The sequence below is a fragment of the Plodia interpunctella genome, chromosome 13, assembly GCF_027563975.2.
Source record: "Plodia interpunctella isolate USDA-ARS_2022_Savannah chromosome 13, ilPloInte3.2, whole genome shotgun sequence".
Lineage (NCBI taxonomy): Eukaryota > Metazoa > Arthropoda > Insecta > Lepidoptera > Pyralidae > Plodia > Plodia interpunctella.
This window is the reverse complement of record NC_071306.1, coordinates 4385616-4406801: the sequence shown is the minus strand read 5'-3', so window position 1 is coordinate 4406801 and position 21186 is coordinate 4385616. Positions and strand designations below refer to the sequence as shown.

The 21186-nt window shown below is 38.0% G+C and overlaps 3 protein-coding genes across 5 annotated transcripts; 1 reads left to right on the top strand and 2 right to left on the bottom strand.

Annotated features, from left to right (window-relative positions):
* Positions 1-392: 392 nt before the first annotated feature.
* Positions 393-5614, top strand: RPA1 (Replication protein A1). Its single transcript, XM_053754003.2, has 11 exons — positions 393-637; positions 733-980; positions 1078-1332; positions 1529-1691; positions 2145-2349; positions 2649-2761; positions 3033-3104; positions 3395-3549; positions 3894-4152; positions 4370-4564; positions 4876-5614. The coding sequence occupies exons 1-11, from the start codon at positions 605-607 to the stop codon at positions 4984-4986; spliced, it is 1809 nt and encodes a 602-aa protein (XP_053609978.1). The 5' UTR covers positions 393-604; the 3' UTR covers positions 4987-5614.
* A 973-nt stretch (positions 5615-6587) lies between these two features.
* LOC128674974 (uncharacterized protein) lies at positions 6588-21146 on the bottom strand. 3 transcript variants are annotated; one of them, XM_053754008.2, is made up of 7 exons: positions 20933-21146; positions 19647-19718; positions 10297-10493; positions 9792-9931; positions 9436-9498; positions 9008-9138; positions 6588-8490 (listed from the first exon to the last, which is right to left on the bottom strand). In XM_053754008.2, exons 2-7 carry the CDS (start codon positions 19695-19697, stop codon positions 8458-8460), a joined length of 615 nt encoding a protein of 204 aa, XP_053609983.1. In that variant the 5' UTR covers positions 19698-19718; positions 20933-21146; the 3' UTR covers positions 6588-8457. The 3 variants fall into 3 exon arrangements, with proteins under 3 accessions (XP_053609983.1, XP_053609982.1, XP_064292393.1); XM_053754007.2 differs by lacking the exons at positions 19647-19718; positions 20933-21146 and adding exons at positions 15295-15528; positions 18041-18179; XM_064436323.1 differs by lacking the exons at positions 19647-19718; positions 20933-21146 and adding an exon at positions 15295-15556.
* Positions 18312-19218, bottom strand: LOC128674973 (uncharacterized). The gene has a single exon (XM_053754006.2). The coding sequence runs from the start codon at positions 19183-19185 to the stop codon at positions 18466-18468; it is 720 nt and encodes a 239-aa protein (XP_053609981.1). The 5' UTR covers positions 19186-19218; the 3' UTR covers positions 18312-18465.
* Positions 21147-21186: the final 40 nt, after the last annotated feature.

The window sequence follows — 21186 nt, the reverse complement described above, 5'->3', positions numbered from 1 at the left end:
ATTGTTTGTTAGGTATTTCGTAGTAATCTAGTTGTATGAAGTACTTACGAAGTACTTACTAAATCCATGGAGGAGACTTCTTGATTAGCAACATAGATCAACATAAAAGAAAGATAATTTACTCTTTGACGGTATAGTGCCAAATGTATAGTAACGGCACAGATATAAAAACGAGTGTATTTATACTGAGAACGGTTTCCAGTGGTCTAGATTTTTATGGCCAAGTAGCCACCTATATATGTCTTAACCCCGAAGTGCCACACTGGTTCTCCTCACCTCCAAGACGACCTCACAAAAAACTAAATTCCGCGATCAAACATGCCGATTGGGAAAAAAGGTTGTTTGTGTTGCTGTCATTGTCTTTGTTATCATCTATTTGTCAACGTCACCGGTCCGGCTACCTATTGCGTTTTTTGTTTGACAAACAGATTTTGGTTGGTTGTCTTGTATGTTTCGCGGTAAAAACTGAATACAATACAATACCTACTTATAGTTTAGAATTATTCAGAAAATTTTCATATAGTATCATCAAAATAAATTGTTTATTCCAAACCTTCATACATCTAAAGTCTGTTCAAATCGTGAGCTGATTTTGCTCTTCACAATGGATCACAAGCTATCCGAAGGTTCCCTCGAGGTAAGTGACATGGGTGTTAAGATAAATCTTTATACCTTTAAAGGATTCAAGTTGTTTACTTCAACAGTTTTCAAAACTTTGATATTTTGTTGTAGATTATAATGACTGGCGGCCATTATGATAAACCTATCATGCAAGTGCTGGGTAGTAAGAAAATACAAGGCAGCGGTGCGAATGAAAGATTCAGGCTGTTGGTGTCTGATGGAAAGCACTCTCACAGTTTTGCCATGCTTGCTACACAACTCAATGACAAACTGATTACAGGAGAACTTTGTGACTATTCTGTGGTGCAAATTGACCGCTTTGTTACATCTTTGTTGAAAAACACTGGTAAAGGAGAGAAGTAAGCACATATTGCTAATTATTGCTCTTAGTTAAAATTTCTTTCAATACATCTTTTTTCTTCTAAAAAAATAAAACAATGGTGTTTTTTTCAACAGACGTGTTATGATAATACTAGATGTCACAATCCTTGCTCCTGGCCAAAAAGTGGGCAAAAAGTTAGGGAACCCACAAACCTGGTCAGAAGAAACTGCTTCAGCCCCAGCTCCGTCCGCTATGCAACATGTCCCGGCACCAAGTCCTGCCAAACCTGTGCAGATTCCTCGCCCTGCACCATCTGCAGGACTTGACACCAGTATCTTGTCTTCACAAATGACACATCCTATTGCTAGTTTAAGTCCATATCAAAATAAGTGAGTAACAATAATTTTATTTAAATGGATTGTAAATAACTAATTTTCAACCAAATATAGACATTAGATTGAATATTCCTCTAAATAATAAAATTAAAATAGTTAAAAGCAATGAGCACTGATGATATCAATTATTGTATCTGCTTGAAATGGCATCCCCAACCATTAAAAAATAATAGTCCTTAAAAACTTACAGATGGGTGATCAAGGCACGAGTAATGAACAAGTCTGCAATCAGAACATGGAGCAATGCAAGAGGTGAAGGGAAACTGTTCAGTATGGACCTCTGTGATGAGAGCGGGGAGATCAGGGCTACGGCTTTCAAGGCAGAGTGTGACAAGTTCTATGATATGATACAGGTAAATCAATTTTTATTTTTAACTATGTTTTTAATTTGAAATACTTAAAAACTGTATCTAAGTGATTTCGTCTAGTGCTGTGTGGGGTCTACTGGTGGCACTAAGAATGTCATTTCATTGTCATCTAAATTGTGACTAATATCACAATTTAGTCTATTTGTTTACCTAGTCTAATTGAGATGGAGTCATAAAGCTTCTAACCCCACATTAATATTCTTTTAATAAATGTTCTTTTATAAAGTATGTTGTTACTAAATCTGGTCAGGTCACTGAACCCACACTCCAAAATAGTGACCACTCACCGGTTTGTGCAATAATACTAACACTGGTGTCAGATTTAATTCATATTCATTCAGATGTGACTTTTACAATTACCATACACGCTAGTGAACTAAATAATTAACCAATATACAAGTTTCCTCTTTTTATTCATATATAAAAAATATTGAACAGGTGGACAAAGTCTACTACATCAGCCAGTGCACACTGAAGACAGCAAACAAACAGTTCACAAGCCTGAAGAATGACTACGAGATGACATTCAATAGCAACACTGTGGTCGTGGAGTGCCAGGAAGATGCCGGCTCTGTGCCATGCGTCAAATACGATTTCGTTCCTATCAATGAGATTGCTGAGAAGAATCCTGATTCTTTATTGGGTAAGTTGTTGTCTTCCATGCTGGTCTGTGAAGAAAATAATAACATAAATAAATATATAAGAATGGAGGAAGGTGAATAAATGCGTGGTGCTTGGCGTGAGGTTCCGCTCTATAATGGACTCCTTATCCTCCCGTACGAGACGACTAAAGAAAACAGCCTTGGCAGCTGATAGGCAACAGTAGTATTCTCAAAGAGGGATAATGTCAATCAGGCGACCGGTTGTATATGTCTTAAGTTTAGATACGCCCACGCCATCATGCCCAGACAACGAGAGTCATACAAAAGCTTTGTATTTCAGATGTAATTGGAGTTTGCAAATTTGCTGCGGAAGTTCAAGAGCTAACAGCTAAGAGCACAGGAAAATTACTCAAGAAGAGAGAAGTGACGCTCGTGGACAATTCGGGAGGCGCGGTGAGTGTGCTATTGTGTGGACAACACGGGCCTTACGCAGTAAGTTTGTATAGCGGGGCCAATGGACACAAAAACAGAAAAGCGTTCAACATACCTAGAACTGCAGACAGTTTTGCCTGTGCTGGGAATTGAACCCTGGACCTCCAGATAGCGAATGGGCGTGATGATGATGAGGAACGTCGAGTGTTCATATTGTCCTGTCAATTTCCGATGTCGTCTTGCAAAGGCTGTTTTTGATTTGACGAAGAATAAGAATTGTTCCTTTTTTCAGGTTGTACTAACACTCTGGGGAACTGATGCTGAAAATTTTGATGGAAGTACTAATCCAGTAGTGGCAGCAAAGGTAAGATTTGGCATTTTTATTTCAACCACAGTAAATGCTTATTAGAACTGCCCTCCTGAAGAAACTCAAAAATGACCTGATGGCTTATTTATAATAGTGTGTTTGTCTTCCTTTTAGTCCATTTGAAAGAGTGGAGAATGACATGTTTGTTACTCTTTCACGCGAAATCTACTACTGACGGACGGCCTGTTATGAATATAAAGCGGAATAACAAATAGGATACTTTTTATCCCGAAATTCTGACGGGAGCGAAGCCCCGGGGCGCAGCTAGTAATAAATAAATGCCGCAGGGCGCCCGTGTAACGGAGTTCAACGGCAGCAAGTCGCTGTCGTGCCTGTCGAGCACCATGCTGCGGCTGAGCCCCGACCTGGCGGCGGCGCACCGCCTGCGCGGCTGGTACGACCACGGCGGCGCCGACATGGAGGTCGTCAACATCTCTGCCAAGTATGTCCAAGTGGCTCTCGTGTGGGAAATCGACCTATATGTATACAATACTTTATTGCACCGAAATACAGAAATATTAAATACAAAAAAGACAATAAAAGACACAAAGGCTAAACACACTCAAATTATTTCATTTTGACTGACAGACAACCGAACAGCCGAAACTACTGGATGTGTAACGTTTATCGATTTATTATATGTAAACTAAACAATGGTAACAATTTTACCAGCTTTCATAAGAAATTGCTGTCAGTTGTGCAACGTATAATATAGGCATGCGTCTATATCAGCTTTGAAATACTCAATTCACTTCACTAATATCGTGTAAAAAAAAAATATTCCAGAACCGGAGCATACGGTGGAGGCAGCAACGAATGGCTGACATTCGCAGAAACTGAAGCCAGACAACTGGGCTCCGGAGACAAGGGAGACTACTACAACTTGCTTGGGGTGCTGACGTTCACATTTTCGGACAACGCTGTGTACAAGGCGTGTCCGCAGGAGCAGTGCAACAAGAAGGTCATCGACCAGGACAACGGCTCGTACAGATGCGAGAAGTGTAATCGGGAGTACCCTAATTATAAACATAGGATGTTGTTGGCTGTGAGTTTTTACATATTTTTTTATTTTATTTGGCACATAACAGCCATTATATCAAATTTTTACAAATATATATATACATCCTTACATTACATATTATAAACAAAGTCCTCTGCCGCGTCTGTTCGCCATAAACTCAAAAGCGTGATTCGTAGTTAGATAGTTTTTTTTTTATATTTGGTCAATGATAGACCTGAAATTAAATTTAATATTTATTTAGGCTAATGTATCGGACCCGACGGGCGACCAACGCGTGACAGCGTTCAATGAGACAGCCGAGGCGATGCTCGGGAAGACGTCGGCTGAAATCGGACAGATGTTCGAATGCGACAAGAATGCGTACGCGCAACTCTTCGAGGAGGTCAAATTTAAGACTTTCGTCTTCAAGTTCCGAACAAAAATGGAGACCTACAACGTAAGATTTCACTGGAATATCCTTCACATAGTCTTAAAAATGCAAATAAAATCTATCTGGTTATTTACTATTGATATTGTTAACAATTATTTCTTCGAAGACTGTAAATAATTCATAAATCTTACCAAACGTATTTCTTTCATTTTATATTTTAATACCTACTAATTATTACTTATTAAAATTTTATTAGTTATTAATTTTCTTAATTGTTGAGATATTGGAACACATCACCGAATTTGCGCTAACGATAATAACATATTATTTTGCTTACAAAATGAAGCCTTTCTGATCTACAAATAACATATTTTCAGGACGAGACCCGCCTCAAGACAGTCGTTATGAACGCCCAGCCAATAGACTACAAAGACGCGAACGCGAGATTGCTCAAAAACATCAAAACTATAGCTGGGGTCGAAATCTAATTATTATTATACCCTTTTAACGCCTTAAAAAATCCACTTATAAGGATTTTTGTTTTTATTTGTGGTACCAAGTACATGTGAAGATTTCTACTTAAAACAATAATGCCTAATGTTTTAAAATTAAGTTTTAGTTTTTATTTATTTTTTCAATTTGAATAATAATTTTGTGGAACAATCATTGTCTCATTTGAATTAAATTTTTTTATTCGTAATTATGGAATATTTATGTTTGAAAAGTATGTAACTAGTGTCTTATTTCATTCTATTCTACATTGAACCTGTGATTAAAATATTCGCTGGACGAAATTGTTACAGTTAGTCATTCTAAATGCAAAGATGTATATTGAAGAAGTAAAATTATTTTTGTAAACATGTCTTTCACGTTATCCTCTTAAATTGTCATTTTTCGCATTTAGCATCTAGATCAATCTAGCTGTCGTGACTATTACTATTGAGACTTACAGTTCCTTGCAGAACCCTTCTTAGGGTTGAATTTCCTTACCGAGTGCATTTTATTCATGTTTATTGACAGGCCCGCAGAGCCGAGACCATGTTATAATTATTTTTGGTGTTTCACTTCTGTATCTCTGGACTTCGATATGTGAACAATTAAAGACATTTATATTCACTAGGTACTTTATTAAATCTCATTGATATGACTCATAATTTGGCTAAAAATGGACATTATTATGGACGTATTCGAGCAACTGCAACGCGTATAATGTAAACAATATAAAATTTAAAATATGTCTTTGAGATTCCAAACGAGATTTCTTATTACATAGACATCAGTCGACTCTACTTAAAGAATAAAAGGAAAACAATAAGGCTAGCATGAATGAGACCACGTGCCTCACCGCGCGTGCATTGATATACAGTACACTAAATACGGCACTCCACGGATCAAATAAAGAGGTGTTTCAACTTAAGCAGAATGAAATACGTATTATTTAATTTTCCGTTCAGAAAGGGGCGAAGCCATAGCGAAACTACTTCCCCGTTCCGTCTGCCTGAGCCCCTTGTATCGCCAGACTACTTTTGTTAGAGAAATGGTAATAAAACCTCCTTGTATTTGCTTCGTGCAACACTACGTACTAATGGGTGCGGGTGACGCCGCAATACTCCTTTCACGCCCTGCTATGTTCTAATTTACGCCCCCCGCAAACCATGGTATTGTCAGATACGAATTCGTCAAGTTTATAGTACAATGGATGACCCGACTATATAAGTTTTAAATAAATTAGTTACCTGGCCAATTGACTAGGACGCATCGCCAATTGCCCGAGCACGTGTGAAGAAGTGCACAAAAATAAGTAGCTAACGTCACTCATTAATTACGAGGGGTTATCATTTCTATTAGAATGTACACTTACAAATAAAATAATTTAACGTTATTACAATAAGGATGACTATATAACAGAATTAACTGGTTTGTTACATGGCAGTGTAATTTAAAAAATGCGTGTTATCAACGCGTATTTGGAGATAAATATAGCTGCTTTACTCTTAAATATTACGATGCAATTTGATCACGATAAAGTAAAGTGCGATATGGAAGATGATTTAAAAATAAACGCCTAATAAATAATTATAGTAGCGTCTTGGCGGCCCTTATTTAATATGCAGCCAATATTTACCTTCGAATACAAATGGTGTTATTCCTCTCTAATACATATCGGACGTGGTATGCAGAGTAGCTGCCGAATTTCTTACACATATACTATAAGAAACAGTACAAGAGACTTTAACGCGTCCGATATGTGCAGACCTTTATACAGACTTATTATAGTAAATTTATTCACCTGGAATAAATTAATATCTACTAGTTCATGCACTTAACAGTAAATAAAGTCACACGATGTAGCCCTAAATACTTACACGATATCAAAACGCTCAATTGACAAATTCCAACAGGCGTGTACGTGAACAGGCGTTAAGCTCCATACTTTGAACCCAACATTTTATATTTTTAGTTTATAAAAAAAATACAATATATGTATGTATACTAAATACTCTAAATATAATATAATAAAGTATATGTATTTAATATACTTTCCAATGTTTATAGTTATCACAACGATAAACCATAATTTAGAAATTAAAGCCATAACCAACTGATAAAAGAATGGACACAATGCTACAATTATTTTATTTGATTAATTAATGTATGTGGTGTTATAAACTGAAAATATAATGTTCTAATAATGATCTTAAACAATTACTTTCATAATTTATAACATTAAGATTACACTTATATTAAACATTACTGTTGATCAACACTTGTTTATACGATAATAATACATTGTTTCACTTCAAAGATAAATATTAAGAAAATATCAAGTTTATTTTTAAATAATTTTCAATTCCAAAAAAGTTACAATCATATTACAGTCATTTTCGTAAATTAATAAATGGAATGAGATTCTAAAATATCACTGCAAAGGTGAAAAATAATTTCCATATTCAAGCACGGTATACAGAGGAATACTATGTATAAACATTAATAAAATAGATTTTACACAATAGCGAGTATACCGCACTAAAAGGTAACTTTGAAACATACATTTAATTCCTTTAAATATCTCAATAGTCATAGCCTGACGGTCGTGCCGCCGCGGAATGTCAGCCTCGCGCACGCGCACTGCACTACACTATGTACTCTGTACACCTGCTGGAGTCCTGTCGCCTGCCCGACCGGCCGCCCTCCCTCCCCCACCGCCGCGCGGACCCAGCTACGTCACACTCCACGACACGATACTACTAGTAACTCAATAAATAAAGCGAATAAATTAAAACGACGCTCTTTGGAACGGTTACATTCGAGGTACGAAAATATATATACGATTCCGTTCTATATTCGAATCTGTAGTACAGATTAAAAATTGAATGTGTTCCGCCCGCTACGATAGCGACTCGCGCCTATAGGATCGATGCCTAAATTATATAGTACATACTAAATTAAATAGCCTAAATTAACTTAAAACCTAATTTAAATCATTAACAATATGGCTCTGACTGAGACGTTGCTTTCCATGAAATAACGAACCTATTTCAATAATTTTTAATCGATTTTATTCCGCATCCAATATCAACGTCTCGTCGCGAACACGGAGATCAGTCATGTTATAAAATGTTTGTGCCGAAAAATACTTCACGACGTCGTGAAGTTTGAAAATTTGTACGTTAGAAATTAAAAGTTAAGAGCAAAATCGAAGGTTTTTTATATGAGCACGCGTCGAATAATCAAAAAGTATTCTCTATCGATACTCGAATTTTGATTCGATCGATTGGAATTTTAAAAAATGTAACCGGCTGAAATCAAAACAAAAGAGTGTAAACGAGAAGAGCGATAATAAAGTAAAAGCTGTCGCATTGTGCGTGTGAGGTCAGACGTAGAAGAGTGTCGCGTGTGAATGCGGGCCGGGGCGCTCAGTGGCCTCACGGCACGAGGTCGGGCAGGCGCCCGCGGCCCTAGGGGCGCTGCCCGCTCGACCCCGACACCACCTGCGGGGACACTTAGCTGCTATACTATATATACATTATACCTGACACATCATTCCAATTAAAAACTTGATTATTTGTCACACTAGCTTTTGGCCGCAGCTTTACCCGCTTTTATTTCGTGCGTTCGCTCATAACTTATCATTGTCAACATTCAAAGCATTCCCAAAGAGAATTAACATCAGGCAGGCGGCCGAACATAATATAATAGATTCGGCTATGAATCTTCAAAATTTGAATAACTTTTACTCTGACCCGGCGTCATAGCCCTTAATGTAACCGGGAACACGCAAAGGTTAGAAAAAGATTGATATCAGTTTTCGCTTGTAGATAAAAATATATAACAATATGATTGTCACAAATGTGCGTGTATGCAACTTTACTTACTTCCTTCGAGGACTATTTTCCGCAGGTAGTCCTCTAGTCTGGGCTCTTTCTGCGTGCGAAGACTTAGCTACTGTTTCATCAAGCCAGCTTAGCTCCTTCAGACAACGTATTCTTAATATGGGACTGTACTCACTTTCCGCTCCTTGTAGTAGAGCTCCTCGCTCTCCTTGTCGCAGAGCAGCAGCACCACGGCGCCGAAAAGGAAGATGGCGGCGCCCCATCCCACGCCGTATGCCCACCCGAACTCCCACACTGATCTGTTGCCTGTCACGATCACACGTCGTCACGATTTGATAATTGATATTAATATTTGAGCTTTCCGATACTATATCAGGTGAAACAAGCCTTAAATCTGACAAATATTTGTTATTAAATTACTCGTCCAGGAAAACGCTAATCAGTATTTCTTCGGGGTCTGAAACATCCCATAAACGCAGAAAACATAAGGAGATCTGTGACCTTGTGAGTTGTGATTTATCAACTATAATATGTGAAATACAGAAGGCAAATGTCATAACTATTATATTACCAAGAAGTGGAACCTTAGTAAAAAAAACTCACCTAAATTTAATTCAGCGGCAAAACAGACCGGGTAGATGACCAGCGCTATTAAAATGCACATCACTGAAAATAGAACAAAAATACATTACAAATATAACCGATAAAATCACAAAAAGCAAGTTTGTGGCCAGTACCTACTTGGATGAATCTATGAATCAGAATTTTTAAAAGTAGAACACTTCGTCAACCTAGCTAGGTTGACGAAGTATTCTAGCGAGCAAGCGTCCCGAGGAGATAACTTTAACTTCACTTTAATTTGGAAAAAAATATGGGTATTTTTTATGCTGATCCCGGGCTTCCTGGCGTCACATCCCCGAAACATGCGCACACGAGAGAGAGAGAAATTTGATACAGACGTGCAAGCGCCATGGCGAGGACGGCGAACCGGTAGTAGCGGAACTTAGTGCGGTGGTCGGCGGAGCGCAGCCCCAGCCCCGTCAGCAGCGCGCCGCACACGTCCGCCGCCAGCGTCGCCACACACAGACCCGCCGCGGCCCTGCAAGTTACATTGTCACTATATACTTTTTGACCATGCTTTATTATACTATTAGAAAAAAAGAAACAATAATGGTAAGCCCTTCTGGCACTCATATTAGGAAAAGAAGTTTCCTGTCGCGTCTGTCCGACTGTATGCACGTGCACGCGATAAACTTGCAAACGGATTTTTGTCCGGTTATCACCAATAGATAATGTGCTTTGTGAAAAAGGTTTAGGTGTATTATGAATTTGTGCGAGCGTTGTAATATCTCTGGCGCCATGCTGTGTGGTCGTGTTCCCTTGTGATTGTAAGTGACGATCCATGTGTGTGGCTGTGTCGGTTTGTGCAGTGTATGAATAGCCCTTTCCCTGGGGGAGACTCACTTAATGTAAGACGCGGGTCTCGCGGCGTAGCAACCGGGCTGCGCGGTGATGTCGAAGGGGAGAGGGGTAGGCGCGTCAGGGTCTATGCAGTGCATAAACAGCCCCTGTCGCCAGCCCGCCGCCATCAGCCAATCAGCCGACGCCAATCCTAGCACCATCAACACCACCACCAACAGCCCGCATATCAGCGCGATCACCTGGAATATAAATTTTCAATATTAAATTATTTTATTTTCACTTTTATCATAGTCACAAATCAGTCGGTAAAACAACAACTGAATCTTCCTAAATATTAATTGTTTCTACGTGCACGCTGGAGTTTGGAGCTTCACAGGCAGACAACGCAACTGAAAACATGCTAGTATGATATATGAGATACATCTCTCTTTCTCTCATCCTCACATACACAGTACTTGGTTTTAAATTTTAAATTTGCATGTTACCGTACTGTGTGTAAAGTAGAACACATTTTTTTTAAATGAAATGATAAGTGAACAATATTCTTATAAATCCTCCAAGATTGTATACGGTGACTGAGCTAGTTTCACTTGAAACTTGTAAAAACACCCATTTCTTTTACTCGGAAGAAAGGCGATCTCGCGCCGCCGGCATTGTTATTTGTATACGCTGGGAGTTTTCTGCTCCTATTACTTAGACGCCGACTTACAGAAATAACGCGCGACAGCACACGTAGTTTTGCACTGAAAGTAATGTAAAAGATGCTTTTCTTCCTAATATATTAAGTTAAACATCGTAAGTATGCACTTGCACTCCTGTCTTTCCAGGTTAACTGAAAAGACTGCATGAAGATTTTTAATAGTATTATGTGCGCCCTGGGCCGTGAGGATTCCGAGATAAAAAGTACCTTGTGTGCTATTCCGGTTATATTCTCCCCGTTTACCAAATCCGTCCAATATAAATTTTATGATTGAGAAACATATCTTCGCACACTAAATCTCATTTAATCTTTCGAATGTATAGTAAGAGTTGGAGGTAGATTGGTCAAATGACGATGTCAGGAATAAGTTTAGTGTTACCAATAACACCAGAGTACGAACTAATCCCAGCTAACTACAAAATCGGGATACATTTATTAACACTACACGCGCAAGATTGGATCATTGTAATTATTCAGCAAACAAAGGTTATTCATAGATATTTGCTGTATGTGTTATAGCCGAAGGCGCCAGAACCCAGTTATAGTAACTGCATATAAAAACCTACCCCTGGACAAAAGGAAAGTGATGTGAAATGAGTCGCAACAAGAACTACACTCATAACTTGTCATCCATCGTGCGTCCCCCGGGTCCCTGGCGAAATAAGACTAGGCACTCCAAATCAAAACAGTAGTCGAGTACAATCGACATCAAAAGTCAAAAGTACACAGTCCAAAATTAAATTTAGAACTAAACGATGGCTTGGTAAATTAAATATCTTTATAAATTGTAATCTCATTCCATTTTCGATTCTAACGTAAGAATTAATTTTCGTTCCGTTTGATATTGTGCCCGATTGTACATATCCGAGGGAAAGAAAAGCGGGAAAGTGAGAGGTGGCTGTCTCGAGGTGAGGGAGGGTGAGAGGGCGCGGGGTGCGGTCATCGATCGCAGTCCCGACGCTCGTGCCGCGGGGACTCCATCAGCTGTTGTCGACGTCGAACAGTTCTCCCGACCAACTTTCAGAATCGTCATTTTTTCATCCCAAAATTAAAAACGCGCACCACAAAAATAAAACAAAGCCCAGAAGTGCAATATAAAAGGCAAATTTTATAGCCGTTTTTCTTTTATGATCTTTGCACTGATCGGTATGCTGTCTAATATTTGTGAATATTTGTAAAAAATGGCCAATTATAACTACACCATATTTTGAAGAAGGATATTGTGATAAAAATTTAAATAGGTTCATACGGAACAGTAACGTACTTTACAGCCATATACGTCACCAGTAATTAACAAAATATGACAGACAACATAACACCCTGTGTAGAGTATACCTATTATAATTATGTATTGTTGAGTAGATAGAGCGTGAAGAGGTAACAAACATACTTACTTTCACATTTATAATATTATAGGATAGGAAACGAGGAATTTCTTGCCACAAAGCAGCCAAGCTGTGACAAATAGCGCGATTACGTTTTTGATTGTCTTAACTAATTAAACATGAAAATTAATGCATTCTACAACAATCCAACAGGGCAGTTAATGCATCTCATTAAAATAGCAATAAGATGAGTACGGATAAATTAATGCCCACAATTAACATTTCAGTAATTTCAAAAAATGTATATATACATATACGGCCCGGCTTCACTCGGGTAACCTTCAAAAAAATAAGTACTTTGCGTGGAAGCTACCTACTTTGTTTTATGTCTAAGCTGAGACCTTTCACACTTTAGTTTTTAGAGAATTATTGTGTAACCATAAACGATGCAGGTGACTAATAATATGAATAAAATATTTAATTATGTCAAAACAAACACTGTCATAAGCGCTGCATGCATTTCGGAAGCAGACGGGATTTATTGAAAAGTTGATTGGTCTTTAGAGACGGTTCTGAAAGGGCCAGCACTCCCATTAGTCAATCGGTCGCGGCCGCCGGAAACATCTGTCATCAGGAGGGCTTGCATTCATTGAATTATAAGCATTTATAAAATATTACACGAGCTCGAGGGGCTACACTGCTTCGACTCGAAATCATATAAATCGATGATGTTTTTATTTAGTTCACTCTCCTCTACTCGTAACCTGGTTTTCACTACAAGGAACATATCGAAAGATATAGGTAGATATGTCCATATTGCATTTTACATTGTATTTTTAACACTTAATTTTTTTATAATATTCTCAGTACATGGAACACAACTTCCAATAGAAATTTATAGTGAAACAAGAACATAAAGTCTTTACTTTCCCTGACACCCTGAATACCTATTTTTAAAAGTTGTACTAGGTATATTGCTAAGATTTGGTGGATGTAAAAACACCCTGTTGGAATGGAAATTGCAAACTTATTATAACTGACCAACATTGTACCTACTAAAATGAAATCTTAGATACACAGTGACAGCAGTGACCAGCCCAGTTTGGGCTACAGTCGTATCCTGACCATGACCAATATTATAATTCAACCTTCCAAGGAAATATACATAAAACTTGTATATTCGTACGCGAAATTTGATTGTTTTAACGTCCTGATACTCTCAGTCCACAAAACCAATATTTCATTAGACATTATAGAAGATAATCAAATATAGGTAATAAGCTATTGTACGAGCATGTCCAACCGCGGCTACTATAATATCTATTCCACAAGTCTTTATTAATCTAAGATCTATTCCAAATTTCATCAGTCAGTCCCGCGATTTAGCCGTGAAAGCGTAACAAACAGCTTTCTGTTTGTTACTTTCGCAGTTATAATATTATTTGGATGATATTGTATCGAATAAACTCAAAATCTACTAAACCTATTTGATGAAATTAGGCACATAGATACACTAGACCACTAGGAGTAACATAAGCTACTAGTAGACACAGACTACTACTCGCGGGCGACCGCTACTAAATAAACTAACAAAAAATATGCTGATCGCGTAGACCATACTTGGCAAAAACAAACCGGAAACTCTAATTAGTTGTTTATTTGCAAACAACTTGACAACTATCAAATGCAAGATAAACTAAGCGGTTGTAAAGTTTCAGGTGGCAAGCAACGGGTACAAAACAAGCAGGATAGTTACTGGCTGACCTAGATACACTATAAAAATAAATACTGTAAAACTATACTACAGTACACTGCAACGGCAAACACAGGGCGAACTGATAATATAATGGCACGGCTGACCGGACACTGCGTGGCATATAAATCAAGAGGAATAAAACACCGGACATTGGTGCAGATTGTCGACCGTACAAAAAAGTAGACGCTTCTATCACAAAGTGTGGTGGATTCAGATGAGGAGTCTCGTGTATTTATCCAATTTGATGGACAGTTACCGTGTATTGACGCTAGGGTGCCACGGAAAGGGATAATGTCATAATAAAAAGGAAACGAATATAATTTCTATATACACATAATACATGTACTGTATATACGTGAATATTTATTTTATCTATCCGGAGTACTATAGTGTAGACACATGAAGAATGCTTGTGCCCAAAATATTTGTGGTTTTTGTGGTCCCATCATACCACTAAAAATGGAAATCACGAGAAATAGAACCTTAGATTGAAAACCTTATACCATGACGTTGTAAACATGAACTAAAGTGCACCAATATACTTCGCCGAGGCAGTTCGTTTCAGATTATATCGATATATCTATTGAATAGAAACGATTCTTGCGACAGTAAATATTTGCCGAAGCATTGATACGGTACTGCGGAAAATATTTGTCAAAATAGACAACAACGACCAACTACTAGACTATATTTGGAATTACATTATGGAAAATGCATTTTATATCGAGATATATATAATGTGCTAGGCTAACGAACATTTGGTTAAGTACCTATCTATCTATACAATGCCAAAACAAACACATTTTTGGCTAAACATAGTTTTGTCAGAATACAATAAGAGTATTTGCAAGATGATTTTTGAAGTCGCGTTTGCATAGATTTTACTTATAGGTACTCATAGAACTTTATATACTTGGTATAATATTACCACAATATTACAGCGATGATGTACAATCATTGTGATGAACGAACACTATCACTAATATAGACAACAGCACCGTATGTGGCATCGTACTACCACCGCTAAACTTTACAGTACTTTACTAACTTAGACTTAAGGCTGAACCTACCTACCAAAGAATGACTATATTCATTACTTCCTGGCTCTTTCGTCGCTTGACTTAAATTGACATCTGACAGGGATATTCCTATCCATGGAGGATAGAGGATGGGTGTTGATAGATTCTCCGATAGATTGAATACATTACGTTGATCTTTGTTACCCAAAAATAGCTGCAATCACAAGCAATAAAATGCACCTGAGCGATCTGATTGGGCGGCATCTCGTCCTGTTCAGAGGCGAACTGCGGCGGAGGCGGCAGCACGGGCGGCAGGGCGCGCGGGTGTGTGCGGAGCCCGCCCGCGGTTGCGTCCGCGCGCCCCTGCATGCGTTGCTACCTCACCGCCACCACACACCGCACACAACTCCGACAACTTAGCACATTACACTGTACAAACCACTAATACACTTGTCTTTATCTGAATCAGTCTTTCTGTAGTTCAGGGATTTAGTGTTAGAGCCTAGTAATCAAAAATTTTATTCTATGTTCTTATTGCAAAAGTGCCGCGTTCGACCGATTACTCAACGAGTCGTATGACTGGTGTCTGATTTTATTGAAATCACCTAGAGGCATCTAACATGACTTTTACGACTACCTACCGTCTAGTGGCAAGTAATCGCATTGGTACCTACACACTAGTGAACTTGAACTGTCAACCAGTGTTCCGATTTCCTCACTAAATTTCCCTACTTCGGAAGCAATGTCACAAATGATCTATGAATACATGAGTCAGTTTGGTATACAAACTCATGTTATGCGGTCACAGGAACACCATCGCTTCAAAACTCAGTGCGTAAAAACGGAATGTTTCTATTAGACGCAGCGAGTAATCGGCCGAAAGCACTGTCTCTACTCGGTTCGTGCGATCAAGTACAGCATAACAAAGTGTAAGCAATAACACGAGTATAGCACCCGACAACACGTGTAATAGTGTACCCTTGCTAACCCTTTAGAATAAGATTTCATTATTCAAGGCGCCTACAATACATACATAAAATATATCGTCGGATCCGTAAATACCAGCGCGAAAGTGTGCAATCTTACTTTATTGTCTCTCAGGCAGCAGGTGCATAACAAAGTAACATCAAAGTAGGACAAGATAGAAATTAATGACATTCGAATAATATCCGTGTTATCACTAGGTATATTACAATACTATTTTATCGAACCCGTTAAAGATATTATTTATGTGACAAACTATATTTATGCAGTACCGCTTCAATAAAAATTGACTGAACTACTATTATCACGAACTAACACTAACTTAAAAAAATAATGAAGGGACAGGTAACGAGGGGATTTTCGAAAAGCTCGTAACTGATAGAACATAATTCATCAATGTCAATATAAATCCAGACAACGCAGAAAAATCGTCCTTGCCAGGGAAATGTAAACCATTGATTGAATTGTGAGAGAGTTGTATCAATGGAAAATAAATGAAAAGGGGCCGTGATTTGCCAGGAAATCAGACCACTTGGACTATGACAGAAATCACAGCCTAGGGGTTGATAAATTAATAAAGCGACAAACGAGTTCAACTCTTAACCTTAATGAGTGCCGATGAAATTATAAATCAATGTCGGAAGTAGCCGGCTAGAGAATTTATAAAAAATGGAGATTAGTGACTAGTGTTTACCCCTTTACATGTTTTCCTCTATTTAGGTCAGAGCAGAAGTCGCGCGTTGCGGAGAGACAGTGCTCGGAATGAGGTCGACTACTGGCCGCGGGCCGTCCTAGTGACGTTGGACAAAAATTATGTAGATGCGATATCAGATTCTCTGACCCGCCTATAAAGAGACAAGACGTAGACGAAATATCTTCGATGTCAAAAGTTCAACGTTACATGAACCCTAGTTTATATTATTTTAATTTATTATATTTTTGATTATTCATGTGATTGTTGAATTGCTTGATGGAAGTAAGTGTGAGAATTTTGTTAGTTCTGGCATAGTTTGGTCAATTTCCATCAAACACAGAACACAGCAGAGGCACATTTAAACATGTTAACTAGAACGCTAAATGTGACTTTGTAAGGTAGCAAGGAATGGAAATTTATGCTAACAGCTCGTAATTTAAGTTTATTTGATCATAACTCAAATAAATGTTAATTTGAAATTGCTGCAGAGAAAATGCAAATAAACACAAATTAATAAACAATATTCTATTGCTGAGATGTTTATTTTCAGACGTTCCGAACAGTTGGGGAGCGAGAAGTTTCCAACAATAAATAATACAAGAACATCCGGATAAGAGTTGGTTATCGACAACGAGTGAGATGAGTCACAAATGCTCAATACTTTCCATACATTTATAAATATAGCGGAATTTTATTGCAAGCGGCAAGCTCATTTGAAAGTGAAAGGGTGTAAGACTCTATACGTACTCCGTGGTGTAAGAGAAATCCCAAAGGAATTAGTATTAAAGCACACAGTTATTGGGCACGTGTTGTTCACATTTGATAACGATAAAAATACCACGTTTATTCTATAGTTGAAGAACAGAAAGACGAAAAGAAGAGGTTGGAGACAGTTTTCAAAATTAAACACCTATGTTTTCTCTCTTTTCCGCTAAAACTATTGCCGCATTATTTTTAAGTGTCGAATTTCCTTAAATATCCTACATTTTCTATATCTATAGTATAATTCAAGTAAAATAAAAGAGATAAATGTACATACTGTGTAAGTATTCACACAGATCTATGTATTATCTAGATAATTGAATAAATATAATTTAAAAGGTCTTCATGAATACACTATCGAAAAGCAAACCTTATTTATACTTTCTTTGAACAAGATTAATTAGATAATTATTTTCTGACAAAATTAATTGTACTAACTTGTACTAAGTAAAATTTACAATATTGTGTCCCAATTTTTTTGGACCATTCCTGAGAATTGCGCATTGGAACGCGCTGGTTTCTGCGTTTGTGTTACACAAAAATCACCTTCACTAATCTTTGCGCACGAAATACCAACTAAGTACTAAACCACTACAATTTTAAGAACGACAATAATCTTATGATTGCTAGGAAATTTGTTTATGTGGAATAATATTGAATCAGCCCAAAGAATAAAGGATGCGAGCGGAATACGCGCAGGGCGGGCGGACAGAGCTCGACGGTGAGGAGTGGGCGGCGCGGCGCCATACGCGGGACTGCCGCCCTGCGACCCACCGCCCGCCGCGTCTGCCGCCCTCCCATGCCAACAAAACACAGATTATGGAAACACATTTATTAGCCAAAACGCTACTTAAATTTCGATCGTACAACACAAACATTTCTAAGCGTACCGAACTGGCACTCATTTAAGTACATACATAGGTAAGCAATATAGCGAACTAGTCCATGGTTTATCCTCTACTCTTCGCTCATCACACCTGAGTGATCTGCAGGCGCGGTTGTGGCTGGCGTTTCGGCGGGCGCTGGGGACGAGGTCTGCACCATTCAGACAGAGATCGGATTTTTCTTGAACAAGTCGCTGACGACGGCAGTGACAACCACTTCCTAGATTCTCGAACGCCAAATGTAGTAGTCATTCTATCTCCTGGTTTAGGCATATCGTAAACAATCTTCGGACTATCCACTATTTCAGAACCTGGGGCTATTCGATACTTTGCACCCGAAATTGCTTTTCTGATGCCATTCAATGCCCTTTTTGCTGCATTGTCATCCTCTTTAACGTCGAGAGCAGTTTCCCTGGGAACTGCGGTGAGCCTCCCGGGTGGAGGATGACCAGTGGGGACGTGTTCATCTTTCTTAACTAGCCGTCTCAACCTGCCGAGTACCGTAAGCGGAGGGTCTGTGTTGGTGCCAACGGTACAAACGCGGGGTCTACTGTGGCCTTGATGTTCATGTTCAAGTGGTATCGTGGTGGGGGCGTATGTTTGTGGGGGGAGAGTGGCAGCTCTCCTCGGCACGGGTTCGTCTTGAAGATAGGCGACATGGAGAGTGCTGATGCTGAGCGGCTGGCGCGGCGGCGGCCAGATGTCCCGCGTGGGCGGTACGGGCGAGGGCCGCTCGCCCAGCATGCGGCGCGCCAGCTCGCCCGGCTGCCACAGGTAGCTCGCGGTCAGGTTACCGTGCGTTTGCATCACGATTCCAATCTTCACTAACGCCCGCGAACTGTCGCTAATCCAATAGTAGGCTTCGCGCACTTAGCAGTATTCACGATACGTCGAGGCTTTTAAATTGGATCTAGAGCGAATATTTAATAAACTACAATCGCAAGTAATCCATTTTGTTACTCAATGACTTGCATAAAAGTAAGAGCAACATTTTGCTAACCATTTAGTTATTGTTGTCTTGCAAGATTGACGTCGACTTGTACCAACCTTAGGGTTATAACACAGACCATTTAACCTTAAAAACCGTAAAGGTTAAATGGTCTGTGGGTTATAATCATCATCAAAATATATTAAATTCTTCTGTAATTGACTGATAGACAATGCACTGCACACAATAAAAAATAACAAATATTTATAAAAGCTATCATTGTTATTTAGTTTCATAATAAAACATGGTTCTGAAAACAATAACTATTAGGCACACTTACCTTTAATGGTCTTGTGATGGTGACAGTCTCGATCATCGTAGTAGATGCCATCTTGTTGAGCTCCAGTTTTACCTGTAACAATATTTATACTTTTTAATTCACAATGACTAAAGAATTCTGTAATTTTTTTTTCTGTAATTTATTGTGGATGTTTTTGTATAATATATACAATTGTGTAAAAAGTATTACCTATTGTCAATTTGTGATGCCAAGAAATTCCTAAAGATTGAATACAGTTTTAAGCAATCAAAGTCAAGTACTTTTAAAACACAAAACACCTCAACTTGCTTAGACCTTTTTTGGAAACTGACTTGAAGCTCTTGTTAACATTAGCGTGTTCATAAATTACGACATCTGTACTGTAACCTAAAGATCATCATGTCAGGCTGCTATATAGTCCCCAGTCAGGTCAAGATGGAAAATTATCTTTTTCAGATAGACCGAGGTCTCACATATTTAAATGTATATGTAAGTTAGTAAGCAAAAACTTTATTGCACCAAAAAAAAGATACAATTTATTACTAACAGCCATATTGTTAGTACAATCTCTTTCGGTCAACTTGAGGAACAAAATATAAATAAAAGGGGGTATAAAAAAAATAGTAATCTTTATTATCCCATAAAACAACTTAATTGGCTCTGTGTTATTTGTCCAAAAATATATTTTTTATCAAAAAAAGAATATATACTCAAATTTGATAAAAGTTCACTGAAGAACATTTTAATTACTATTACTGAAATCCTGTCTTCTCGGTTCCTGTGGTGAGATATATTTATATTTGTTGATTTGTTCCTATGTGTTTATTTATTGTATCGACAATAATATCATTCTTACAGAAATAAAAATACTGTTAAAACTTCTGTACCATATGGTATAGAACATGAATTTATTTATTTCATACATTATATCTTACACTATCATTACAGGTGAACTTGTGAATTAATGAATGGACATTATTATGAGACAAGTGTTAAATATGAACATTTGTATGTTTTATTGCATTAAACACAAAAATCTAAAAACATGATTTAAAATTAAACCTGATATAAATTTATTAATAACAGTTGAATTTAAACAATGAGTCAGAAGTAACTATGTCTCTCAAGGATTTCTTTGTATAGGTAAGTACTCAGATAATTTTCTAACAGAACTACCTGAATAAGAATAGATACAGAAATCATTTCAAAGTATTTAACTATTATTTAACTAGGTAGGTACCTATCACATAAAATGTAAAACCTTCACCCAAAAAGATACGAAAATAAATGTTTGCGAGTAGACTTACCACAAAATTGGGACACTTTTATATCACTAAACTTACAGACACAGATTTAGCCAAATAAAAACAAAAACATGTGACTTCACTTTAGATAATGAGTAAACTAACTCATGCGATGAACAATATTTATTGATCAGTGTTTAGAAAAATAAATAAATAACCAGACGACACGAGACGACGCGTAGTTATCTACAACGCTACCGAATCAAAATCCAACCAAAGCAAGCATCTTCCTTCAATCTGCGATCTAAATTTGACAG